The sequence below is a fragment of the Anoplopoma fimbria genome, chromosome 6, assembly GCF_027596085.1.
Source record: "Anoplopoma fimbria isolate UVic2021 breed Golden Eagle Sablefish chromosome 6, Afim_UVic_2022, whole genome shotgun sequence".
Taxonomy (NCBI): Eukaryota; Metazoa; Chordata; class Actinopteri; order Perciformes; family Anoplopomatidae; genus Anoplopoma; species Anoplopoma fimbria.
This window is the reverse complement of record NC_072454.1, coordinates 7,283,239-7,295,834: the sequence shown is the minus strand read 5'-3', so window position 1 is coordinate 7,295,834 and position 12,596 is coordinate 7,283,239. Positions and strand designations below refer to the sequence as shown.

The following is a 12,596-nucleotide window of genomic DNA, read 5'->3' as shown; positions in this document are numbered from 1 at the left end:
CAACATGAAATCACAGAAATATGAGAAATGACCAAAATGTCTTAAAGGGCATTATGTGGTGGTGGAATGTTTTAAAAATAACGTGTTGACACAACGGAAACAATTTAACATTAGGTTTAGGCAAGAAAACCACTTAGTAAGGTTTAGGAAAAACGGAAACTTAACTTCACAATAAAAATTCCCAAAATGTTGGGACGCGAACATCAGTCTTGAACACTTGTCTCGTTGTTTAAAGCTCTGTGTTTCACCATAAGTAGTCTCTCACACTGTTTATTCTACATCACAAGCTCTGACAGTTGCATATTCGCGCAGATGTGTTTAATTTGGATATCTACCACGAAAAGGATTCTTATTGACTTTCCAATGGCATTGTTTCTGTGGTGTTGACAACCACAAAATTGGCTGTTAACAGCACATAGTCGTTAATGTATTTCTATGAGATCAGGTTGCAAGTATGCAGGATTCTTTATTCATTCTTCACTCAACTACTTCCGTCACTTTTCGATACAATGCCAGCCATCCCAGGCTCTTTGCCCCACCTTTGAGAGTGAACATTGGAAACAGGTATTAAAACTTTTGCCTTCAGATGTGTTCAGACTACACTTTGTACAACCTAGCTCATTTGAAGCATACTGAACCTTAGAACAGGGTTTTCCTCTCCAGACGTGATCCGACCTTCTTGAAAAGGGCCTTTAATTTACATACTTTGCAGTGCTTAATCTTCACCATCCTTTCTTTCCTGCCTTCATCCTCTCCATTATCCCCCTCCTGTCCCTCCAGGCCCAACCAGGGGCTCCACACCCCTCCATGGAGCTCAGGGTCAGCCATTGGATCATCTGGTGGATTCCTTGGCATCACAGCTGTCTGGTTGTACTTTGCCAGTCTCGTCAGAAGATGTTTCACTACCTCTGGAAGAGCTTCCGCCAGGTCTGACCTCTCGTAGGGGTCAGAAGTGACATTAAACAGCCACACTGACTTCCCAAGCTCATTGCGCCGCTTCTCGAGTTTCTGCCACCGTTCTGGACCAATTGGAAGAGCCTGTGGTGGGATCCAGTCCCCGTCACCAACATTTCCTGTCAATAGTTTCCAGTCCCCGGCCCTTATCGCTGCCCTCACGGCTGTGTCCCAGATCCCAAATCCATTGAGTACCAACGCCTTGTCATACGGCTCCCCAGGCTTCCTGGAGACTGGGTCAATGTTGAATAGGATTTCAGTGCGAGGACAGGGGAGGCCCTCGCTGATGGTTCCCCACACATCGTGACCGTCCAGGCCATGGTGGGACTGCAGGGCTCCGGCCAGTCCCAGTAATGTGGGATACCAGTCAGACACGTGGATCAGGGCTCTGCTGACTTCACCCTTCTTCTCCAGGAGGGGACTATGGACAAAGCCCACAGCCCGGACGCCCCCTTCCCAGTAGGTCCCTTTGCCACCTCTCAGCGGCCAGTTGCTCCCCCCAGAGAGTGGCTGCCCACCGTTATCAGATGAGTAGATCAGTACTGAGTTCTGATAGAGCCCACTGGTCTTCAGTTCCTGGACCACTTGTCCAACCCCGTCATCCAGGCAGCTGAGCATGGCAGCGTAGTGGCGCCTGAGACGATTGCCCTGGGAATCATAGTGGTGCAGAAAACGGTCCGGTACCTGCAAGGGAGTATGGGGGGCCTGAAGGGACAGATAGAGGAAGAGTGGTTTGTGGGGGTCGTGGCTCCTCAGGATCTGCTTCACTCTGGTTGGACAAAGGGAAGGGTTTTTCATTTTTTTATTTTTGTTTATATGTTTAAAACTGTTTAATTTAATGTATACCTTGATTCTCACCTCTCGATGTAGAGCAGAGTGGAGTAGTTGCCGGCCATCTCCCATGCAGGCCTGTCTCCGTCATGCAGGTCAAATCCACAAGCCTCAGCTCCGTCACAGCTCCGATAGGAGAAGTGGTCTCCGCTGCCTGTCAGTGTGCCCAGGAAACTCTGAAAGCCACGTCCTGTGGGTAGACAGCTCGGCCTGCAGAAGCCCAGGTGCCACTTCCCCACCATGTATGTGTCATATCCAGCATCTACCAGACGCTCTGGTAGGGTAGGGATGTCCGGAGGCAGGCAGAGGGGTTGGCGTGATCGGATGATCGAATGCTGGAGTCCAGTGTGAATTTGGTAGCTGGCAAGATAGCGTCTTGATGAGATGTATATAATAACCCAATGATGGTACATTTCACAGAGAACAAACGTTACACCCTTGGATACTGACACACTGTTACACATCATCAAGCCGAGATGTTCAGTGATTTTACAGAATTATTTTGTGATAAGGAGCTTTTAATTAACTTTTTTTGTTGTTTCTACTTTCTACCTGCAACATTTCTGCTAGAAAACACTTCAATCTGCACTCAAAACATATCGGTGTTTGGTCACTCTTTCCACAGATATAATGAAAATTCAGATTCAAACAACAGAACAGACTTAGATATACAAGGGGCTCTGCCAGTAGCTGTTTTTTTTTCAGTGCATCTATTGAGGATTGTAAAGATTAATTGTAGCTTATCAGTTGATATTGTTATGATGTGCAACAACTGTCTGTGACATTCAGCAGTTTGCACACTGAAAAGTCAATGAAACAGTTTCTGCTTTTGTAGCCAATATAATATAATATAAACAAAAAATATACTTTTAAGTTTCAAAACAAGATTTTATTCCAGTAAAACTTTTATATCCACCCATAAGTCAGAATATGGGTGTCTTTAGTTCTCGTGGTTAGGTAATATTCACAATGTAATAGTTGGTCTTGGCCCTCCTGGTGGTACTTTTATTTTATGGCCTTTCTTATACTGCACCATCACTGAATTCCCGCTAGAGATGTTAACAAAAGACAAAAAGCCTATAAAGCCCATGCATTATTATATCATATGAGCTCAGATGCCATAGCTTAATAATTTTCTCATCGTAATAATGATGTATTTATTTGGAAATTACTCACCGCCCTGTCATGAGTTGACTGCGAGAGGGTGAGCAGATAGGCTGAACGTAGTAATTTTCAAGTTTCACCCCCTCTGCTGCCAGCTGGTCCAACATAGGAGTGTGGATATCTGAGCCATGGTAGCCGATGTCTCCGTAGCCCTGGTCGTCCACCATGATAAATATAAGGTGTGGGGGCCGGGGCCTTTCCACCTCCTCAATGACTACTTCATTAGACTTGTATTCATCCAGGCAGCTGAGGCCACTGAGGAAGGTCACCCCAATCACCAGGAAAAACACGGAGCAGATTCCTCCCCTCATCTCCAGATATCTACTTGTCTGATTTTGTCTGTAATTTCTTTTCTGCTTAGTCGGCAGTAAATATCTCAAGCCGGATCGCTTCTGCAGAAAAATGGGCAGATCTGTGTGTCCTAGGAGCTCGTCTTATCTGCCCATTGAGTGTGATTGGTCGTCTTTATTTTGGTTATGTGAGATGGGGTTGAGCTGGTGCCAGCTGCTGTGGTGGGTGGAGAAACACTGCTGTCTCTCAGATGGGCAAGAAGTTGGTAGAGGTTTGTGTGTGTGTAAAGGTGAGAGAGGGAGGCCTCACCTTTTGCAGTACCTTGCTACATTCCTCTGTATTTTCAGGCGCCTCATAAGATGGCTGGGAAGGACCTGGGGAACTGATATACACACATGCATAAACATACCACCAGACAGGTATATATATACTATACAGACAGTGTAGCTGGACATTGTGTTTACCCTTTCTGCTGCAAATCATCGTATGACACACAAATACGAGAAAAACTACTTGTACAAAGTCAAAATCAGCTGAAAATGGTCAACTTTTAGGCCAAAAATGTAACACAATTAATAGTAAAGAAATAGAGTTTGGGAATGTGGTTCGTAAAAGAATAGAAACTTATAAGAAATGGCCTTAAAGGGTCATTTCTGTATTTTTCAACCTTCCATTACGCAGCGTCAATGTAACATTATTTTCACTAATAGTGCTTTTATTTTTCGTCTGTCAGGCTAAGATTGGTATTTACATTTTTTTGAAGGTATTTTTCATTAACTTTCGCCTGATCCAGTCCAAGTCTTGCTCAAGGAGAAGTCTCATTCTGAAATCTGAACACCTGACAGCAACATGTCCCACTCTTCACTGCATATTTCCTCTACGTGCCCACAGCAGCCACAGGAACATCTCCAGTCTCCTGAGCTTCGTGGCCTTGCAGTAACTGGTTCAACATCCTCTGCCCAGTCTCCAGCAGTTGGTAACAGGCAAGCAGATTAGCAGGTAACAGACAGGTACCAAGAAACTGCATAGCAAATATGATGATCAGTCAAAGGAACAAAGGAAGTGGTCGGGGTAGGGAGATTTATTCAGAAAGCAAATAAAAATTCGATGTACAAAATTGACAGAGTTTGACAGGGAAGAAAATAAAACCGGTGATGCGAATCAAGCAAACACATCAGTCCAATAAAAAACAAAGAGACCTGTCTTGCTCTCAGTTTTCCTGTCAGTATAGCGGAAGAGCTTTGTGTCGTTTGTGTGTTAAAGTTTAATGCGCTTGCAATAAAAGTGGGGAATAACAGAAAACATTTGGGAGCCACTGCTCTGGATAATCCACAGACCTTGGTGTACCCGTTTTCATGGGGACTACTTCATTGATAAAAAGTGATAATGCTTTGACTTCCACTGTACTGGGGTGGCAGAGGAACTCTCTCAAAACAAATAAACAGCTAAAAACCACAAGAGAAAGTAAAAATACGACTATTTTTGTTACTTAGAATAAACTCACCATTTAAAGCAGACCGAAATAAGGCAATTTGTATTATTACTTCTTCTAACACAATAACTGTCACTAATACTGTCATTACTGTTATTTGTATCTGACTGATACTCCTATTAAAGTGCTATTAGGACTGCCACAGCTTATATTTCCACAGTAATTTCCCGTAGTGGATATTCCAAAATATACAGTAAATCCCTAATGGAAATCAAATAACCCCTGTCATCCGTCTTTTGTTGCCAAATACTGCTCAATTAATAGAGTCACCCGATGACAATTACTGCCTGTGCCGAGGCAATAAAACGCAACTATCCAACTACGGAGGAACATCCTGTGTTGTGATGAGAATGTGTATCGACCTAATGGCTCTCAGCTTTCACCTCACTGCCATCTCCTTCCCATAATGCTGAGAGGAAATCGATGCCTCTGATACATTTCCTACGTCGTAGAAGCAAACTCGTGTTGGCTCACCCTGTGGGAAATTTCACGGGCTTTTTGCCAACAGTGAGAGTGAGACGTATGCTGGTGAGATTGAGATCTAAATGACAGCGGAGGGAAAGATGAGGATGAGGCAAGAATGAGGCTGACAAAGTGTTTGAGGGGAGGGGGTGATACATTAAAGTGGATTATATGGAATAATTGGTGGGATGGGAACATATGAAAAGGAATATATAACATAAAAAGAGAATTTAATTCGTGAGTTAAACCGACAAGTAGGATGATAAAAAGAAGAGAATAAAGAGGAATAACAGCGAGAGGGAAAGCAATAATGTGCACACGAGAAAAATAAAGCTTCACTGTCTGAGATGAGAGAGTACAGCATAAACAAAGTGGCATAAAAGGAGCAGTCACTTTGTCTTGCTGTGTATGTACGTCTGGGTCTCTGGGTGTAGCCATCAGTTTGCCTCAGGGAAATGCAGGGCGACATGAACTCCGTTTTACCGCTAAGAGGGGGAGGAGAGGGAGGGGGAGGGGGAGAGGGAGGGAGGGAGGGGGGGCTGTAAAAATGGAAAGTGACAAATGTCTTCTTGAGGAGTAGAGAGAGAAAGCGACTGTGTTCTCTGCTCAACTGTCTGACTCCCTCGGAGGGGTCACAAAGAGTGTGATACGCGAGGTGCACTTTAAAAAGGCCAACAATGAGGAGAGTTTCATTTCAAAAAGAGAAGAAATAGCCGAACATTAAAAAAAGTAATGTAAAGGGCTCCACTTTTAAGTAGAACTTTTTACCACAGGGTGTTTGTGTGTGGACATGTGTGTGGGTGTATTGGTGTGTGTTTGAAAAGGCAGTGGTGCAGAGTAGAAGAGAGTAGCAGTGGGTGTGATTTATTCATGCGACGAACAAGTGACTCATTCGATCTGGAGCCACTCTGTTGAGCTGGAGCTAAACTGGGTGTGTGTGTGTGTGTGTGTGTGTGTGTGTGTGTGTGTGTGTGTGTGTGTGTTAGAAACTGCATCTGAAAATTACTTTCATTTTCAAGTTTATCATCCAACAAAATAAAGAGTCCTATTTTTATAAAAATGAATATGTCCCTGTCTGAGATTTGTTTTGGTATTTAAAATAGTCTATCACATGCATACATACCCTTTTCAAGGGATGAAAATAATTGTATTAAAACTTATGGATTCCTTCCTGACTCAAAACACAGAGATGGCTTTCTCAAACATTCCTAAAAGATGCCAGCTGCAACCATGCATGCTGACACCTGACAATAACATAAATCAAGTTTTACCAGTATAACATAAAGTTGCCATACCATTGCAGTTTGACCAACACTGTAGTGCAAATATTTTTTTCCATCAACCAAACATTAGAGACTCATGACCATACTGATCTAAGGCTAGCTAGTTCAAAGACTGGCAGACGTGGGCTCTGACAAATCACACAAACATTGTCCCTCCCACGGGCCTGAAGGTGACACTGACAGAGACCCTGGCTCTGCTGCTCCTGAAATACTCGAGGATCAACTTCCAGCCTACAGAAACTCAATCCACTCCCTATTCTCCTCACCTTACTTAGTGAGGGATTGACAAGATGAAGCAGTCTCAGTCTCAGCCTCGTCTCATGAGACAAACCACCCACACAGAGGATGCTGGTGGCCTTATGTCAAATTCACAAACTTTGGTTGAACTTTTCCTCCTCCCCCTCTCTACAGGTACTGTAGAGAGGCCGGGCTGCTCCATCCTATCAGACATTTCCCTCGGGGAGAGTGAGTGCTGGTTTTGACTCATCAGAAATGGAAGAGATTACACAAGCTCAATGTGTGTACAGTATGTGTGTGTGTGTGTGTGTGTGTGTGTGTGTGTGTGTGTGTGTGTGTGTGTGTGTGTGTGTGTGTGTGTGTGTGTGTGTGTGTGTGTGTGTGTGTGTCCTGTGGTGGTATAGTCAGTGGAGAGTGCCACCGTGAGGATTTAACAAATAATGCATGCATGTTGATAGCGAAGACGATAGGAGAATTATAAAGGGCCCTGCTTCTCAAAAATATGCCTTGGAGGCCCCTGATTGTACTTATCACTACTTTTACCCAGAGAGTAAGAAATATCTAGTACATTTAGAAAGTTGGAATGGAAATCTGCATGTAATAAGAATGACGTTTGCTAGTAGCTACATGTATTACTTCAAACCATTCACAGTTTAAAGAAGGCTCAACTTTGGAGGAGAATCTGCCAAATAAGCTAAAATAAACTTTTCTTTAACAGTCCTTCACAAACACAATATTCTGTATTAAAACTCCAGCTGGGTAAAGGACAAAAGCAGCAAACAAAGGAAAACAAGAGGGAGTCTTCATGCTAGGTATTGCAGGCTTTAATGGTTTAATGAGGTTTAATGAGGCAACATATAAACCAAGGTCTCCCCCTTAACACCCTGAAGCTGCCCAGTACAACCAGAGTCTGATCTGATGGCCACTGAACAGTTTTCCAATGTAGCAGGAAACAGGGTGCCCAAAATAATACAATGTACTCCAGAAAATGTTTCACATTTTCCCTAATCAGTGACTATTTATTTACTTAATCTTAAATACCGCATTTGTTACTGCGATTATGGGTGTAATAGTTACACTGTAACTGAGTTCAGTGGACTGGATAAGTACAAAGGTTACTGAGACATTAATATGCAAATACTGATAAAGGATGACTGTGTATTCATGCAAATGGTTAGTTTCAAGATTATACCACTTGAAATCCATTCCTCCAACAAAACAAAACAATCATAGCTTATTAGTTATATAGCATATTTTCTACACTCGTGTTTTATGTGAGTTTGCAGGTGTTTGTGTGACTCGCTATTGACGACACACAGAGGTTATGAGGGGCCACCTGGCACAACGCCGCCTCTGCATCGCTGAGCAGATGACACAGACCACATCTCTCATGCAGCACCGTCTGTCACAAACTGGGGTCAGGAGTTCTGCATGAGGGGGAAAAGGTGGAAGCACAGATCGAGAGAATTAGTCAGTGTGAACGAAATTCAGTCGCTTTTTTTGCTTACACACACCCTAAAAAAATATAAAACATCCTTGTGGTGCCATAGAAGTATTAGGAAGAATCTAAACTTAAGCAAAAGCTTACGACACACCAAAAAAAACTCCGATCTGGAACACCTTAAAGCCAGACAAACCTATTTACATTTTTTTTTTCAGAGAACAGATCAGAGGTTTGACAGATCCACAAACATTATTTTGTAGTAAAACACAATTACTATTGCAATGTACACACAGTCTGACATCTTAAAAATTCAAAATAAGAGATTGGCTCTCAACATGCAGCGCCTAAAACAGCCACACATAGCTAAGATAACAGTACAAGCTCAGTAAGACAATACTCCATTATATCTTTACATAGATAATAGTATTTTGCTGCTATAGTAATGCTCTAGATATTATATATCGCTCCTTTAAAAAATGAAGAAATGTCAACTTAAATAATATAATTACTTCCCAGAAGAAATCTTATGGCCCTTAGAAAAAAAGCTTGAGTTTAAGAATATATTGCAAAATGTCAGAATTATATCTCCTTCAAAGGAAATATTGACCTTTTTAACATGACATTTTAAAATGTGAGACTCTCAGGGGTCATATAAAATGAGTACACTGTGACATATAACACAATTTATTCTCCAAAGCTACACTGTGGAAATTAAAATCTTCTACAAATACATTTTTAATATGTACATATATGTTCTTATATTACATTCATTTCCCTGCACTGAAAAGGAGTTTAAGTTTAAAATGTTACCAATTGTGAATAATTTGTTGTTGTTTATGATACTCAACATCCTAACTTTCTTTGTCAACTTTTATTCAACATATACTGTTGACTTTGTGCACTCCCTTTTGTGAAAGCTCAGTGCACATCACTTTTTTATTAGTATGGCAGTCTCATATTCACCTCACCGAGCCAGAGGGCAGGGCTGGCAGTGGCTGGTTGGTTGGCAGTGTCTGCCATGCTGGCACAGATGCCTCAGTTAAAGGGCACTGAGTCTGGGCCCGCTACTAGTCAAAAAAATCTGTCTGTCAAAATCATCTTGGGAATGTAAGATGGCCAAGAGAGAAGTCATTAAAGACAAGAGAAGAAAAAAAAAAAAAAAATGTCTGAAGCTCTTCACAGTAAAAATAGCTGGAAACTCTTAAAGAAAAGCTTTTAAATAGAGATAGGCCGACACAAACTAATTAACAAGAGGAACATGAGAGGGATGAAGCTGTCACCTTACTTAACAGTTACTCCATGTCCACAGGAAAACACACAGTGTCTACCATTCCCGAGTTGAAGCCACACTCAGTGAGTCTTTGCTGCACTCTTAACGCATCGCTTTAATGCGTTTTGAGGCCACAGCACAATAGAAAGCATATGGAGTGAAAAAACATATGGAACAACAGCGGAAAGTACAACCTTCTAGCTATGCTGCTGCATATGGATTTTGACCTTTTTAATTCTCTTGAGAGACAGCCAACTTCTGTCCAGGGCAGAGTGACTTAGCAGACCTCTCCTTGACTTGTTGTGGGGCAGAAGCCACAGCTCTCTGCAATGAAGTGTCTTTGTTTAGTTTGACAGGGAAACAGTCACTGACAAAAACAGCACATCGTATTGGTTTAGCTGTACAAGTCTGTTATTGAGTATGACACATTTCTGTTCTCAGATCTTTTTCACAACTCTGCTGGCAGCGTTTGTAAAAAAGGGTCATTGGAAGTTATCTGATTGCTCACAAAGTCACAGGATATTTCAAGTCTCTCACAACTATACTGAGACAGCATTAGGGTTTTGGTTATGGAACCAGAGGGATGTGGGAATTTGAAAACAATGGTATTTTTCTCAGTTAAAAACTCACTTGAGTCTAGCGTTTAGAATTTGTAACCAAAACTTTAAACAATACAGCTAATACTTGGTTATTCTTGTCAAATATTGTGGGGCATATATGATCCGTACATGTAACAACATGCAGGTTAGTTGAGGTGCACCCTGAAAACTGCTTGTTGTATATCATAAGTGAAAAATCAAACACAAAAAACAAGAGGGTCTAATATCTAATATCATTAAATATGTTTTACCAACAAAAGGGACAAAACATAACACTAAATAAAATAGTGTTATAATTGAGAAGTACATGGTGAAGTAAAAGCTCAAGGAGGCCAACAACTAGTCTACTTTGAACCACTAGAGGGAGTGGTTGACACAACTACAACTACATGTTTGTACAGAGATCTGTCTGATACTTACATACTTACACTTTCCCTCTGTAAATACAGATCTGATATAAACTGGATCAGTTGTATCAGTGTGGTGGAGCACTTACTTTACCTGTGGCGCTCTGTTAGATCTGGTACCATCTCCAGGAAGAGAGGCTGACATTTTCCTCAGAGTGTCTGACGCAGGACTGATCTTGGTTTCTATCCTGAGGTCTGGAGACAGCTGCAGGGCATGGCTGCCAAAGGGAGCAGCTATCATTGGTAACCTCCTGCAGCATTGATAATGGCAGCGGTGCCTTTGCCGCACGAGGACGATCGAGCCTCTATCAACAGGCTTAAAGGCCCGTCAATGCCCCAAAGGAAAACACAACATAGTTAGAGCAGGTTCATGTCAACTGAGACTCTGTGTACAGTATTTCGATCTATTTTTAAACTTTAATTGGTTTAAGATTAGAGTGAGATTTAGGTTTAAATTGAGAAATTTAAATTTAACAGGAACTATAAGGAACAGAATGGAACAAGAGAACAGAGGAGAAAGATGGACACAATGTGAAAGAAAGAACAGAAGTCTCACTGGAACATGGGATTCATAAATCTAATATCAAATGTATAGCAAGTTTCTCAGATATGACTTGTAAGTTAAGGTCAACCTTACCAGCGTCTTTCATGAGTAAGGACTTCATCTGACATAGTTTGGACTAACAAGACTAGGACTGTAGAAGTTTTCTTTACCCAATGTTGTGTTATGTGGTTATACAGACTCAGTCAATGGTAACTCAGTTAAGGCTTGTATGTGCCAGAGGTGGGCCAGTTTACTTTTATAGTAACAAGGCTTCAAACTAAAAGCAGAATGTTTTATTGCTGCATGCCATACTATTAAAACCAATGTTAAATTGTGGGTCAGATGTTGCCCTATTTATTGATTTGGTTTGAGGATATTTTCAACAGCAAGGTCATTTTTGGCCTTTGGATCACAAAATGAAAGAAAATTGAAAGGAGATTTTGTGGTTAGGTATGGGTAACAAGTTAGTTTTGATGTCAAAGTCTACATTGGTTAAAAATAATATTTTTTGATTTTTTTGTGATTAATAAAAATGTAATGTAAAATTTCACCTGCAAACACAAAAGCACAATACAAGGGTTAAGTAAACTTTTTGAAAGGTGTTATGCTTATTTCCCCAGGGTCTTGTGTTCAGCTCCTTGCTATGTTCCTTGAACATGCCCAATTATATAAACACCCATTCAGATTTTCTGATATAAGTAAATAATCTTTGTAACTATGGTTATGCATAATAGATTCAAAAACATTTATACCTAATTTTCACAGAACTCAGGATCTCGGGAACATAGAAATGACCCGTTACCCTTCAGCATCATGTTAGCATTGTCATTTAAAGCATTCTAGCATGCTGCTGTTAGCATTTCTCACAAAGCACCACTGTGAGTAGGTTCAGCTCCACAGAGCCGCTAGCTTTAGACTCTTAGATTTGTTTTTACGTTAAACATTAAATGTTTTTGTGCAGAATCTCCCCAGAGATTGGCTGGGGTCCTTTCAAATGCTGGGTGTAATTTAAATGTGCAGTGAAATAAATCTATATCGGCCTCTGAGGAGAGATATCATCATGTCTCATTCTATATCAAAGAAGGCTACACTGAAAAAAAAATTGTTAACGACATTTGTTTTGCATGTGCCTTCGTGTGCCATTTCTCTCAGCGTCTACATTCCATCTCAGATTAATACAAGCAAGCATGTGTCCCTTCTGTGTTTCGAAGTATTTGTCATTCAGTCAACACTGTGGAATTAGGACATATTTTAATGTCGCTATGCAGGCTGTTCATCCCGGGCTTGCATAAGTATTTATCTTTAAAGCTCTATGATGACAGCCTTGAATGTCTCCAGATCCAGAGGAGCTGGCAGGATACACAGCGGCCTCAACAATTAAAGACTAACCAGCAGCAAAGGGAATCCATTCATTGTCTCCGTCATTTATTTTCACCAGCACCCCTTGGTGTAAATGAAAGGATATTTGAATGTAGCTTATCAAGAGCGGACTCTTCTATCGTGGCATGTCTCAGCCCTGAGGTTTAAGAGTCTGGCTGTGACCCTATTGAATGTTACCAATGACCTCAATGCTGTAAAGCCAGGCATGAAACAGTGCCATTAGGACGTTCTGAATGTT

General features: G+C 41.4%; 1 protein-coding gene across 1 annotated transcript; it reads right to left on the bottom strand.

The window, feature by feature from the left end:
• Positions 1–639: 639 nt before the first annotated feature.
• On the bottom strand, positions 640–10,675 carry si:dkey-174i8.1 (arylsulfatase I). The gene is made up of 5 exons (XM_054600735.1): positions 10,555–10,675; positions 4,676–4,728; positions 2,962–3,152; positions 1,813–2,145; positions 640–1,723 (listed from the first exon to the last, which is right to left on the bottom strand). Exons 1-5 carry the CDS (start codon positions 10,673–10,675, stop codon positions 640–642), a joined length of 1,782 nt encoding a protein of 593 aa, XP_054456710.1.
• Between the last annotated feature and the right edge of the window lie 1,921 nt (positions 10,676–12,596).

Coding starts and splice junctions, on each gene's coding strand:
- si:dkey-174i8.1 (XM_054600735.1), bottom strand. CDS start 10,675: ATGATAGCTGCTCCCTTTGGCAGCCATGCCCTGCAGCTGTCTCCAGAC. Junction 2,146..2,961: donor AGTCAACTCATGACAGGGCG/GTGAGTAATTTC, acceptor CTATCTTGCCAG/CTACCAAATTCACACTGGAC. Junction 1,724..1,812: donor ACTCTGCTCTACATCGAGAG/GTGAGAATCAAG, acceptor TTGTCCAACCAG/AGTGAAGCAGATCCTGAGGA.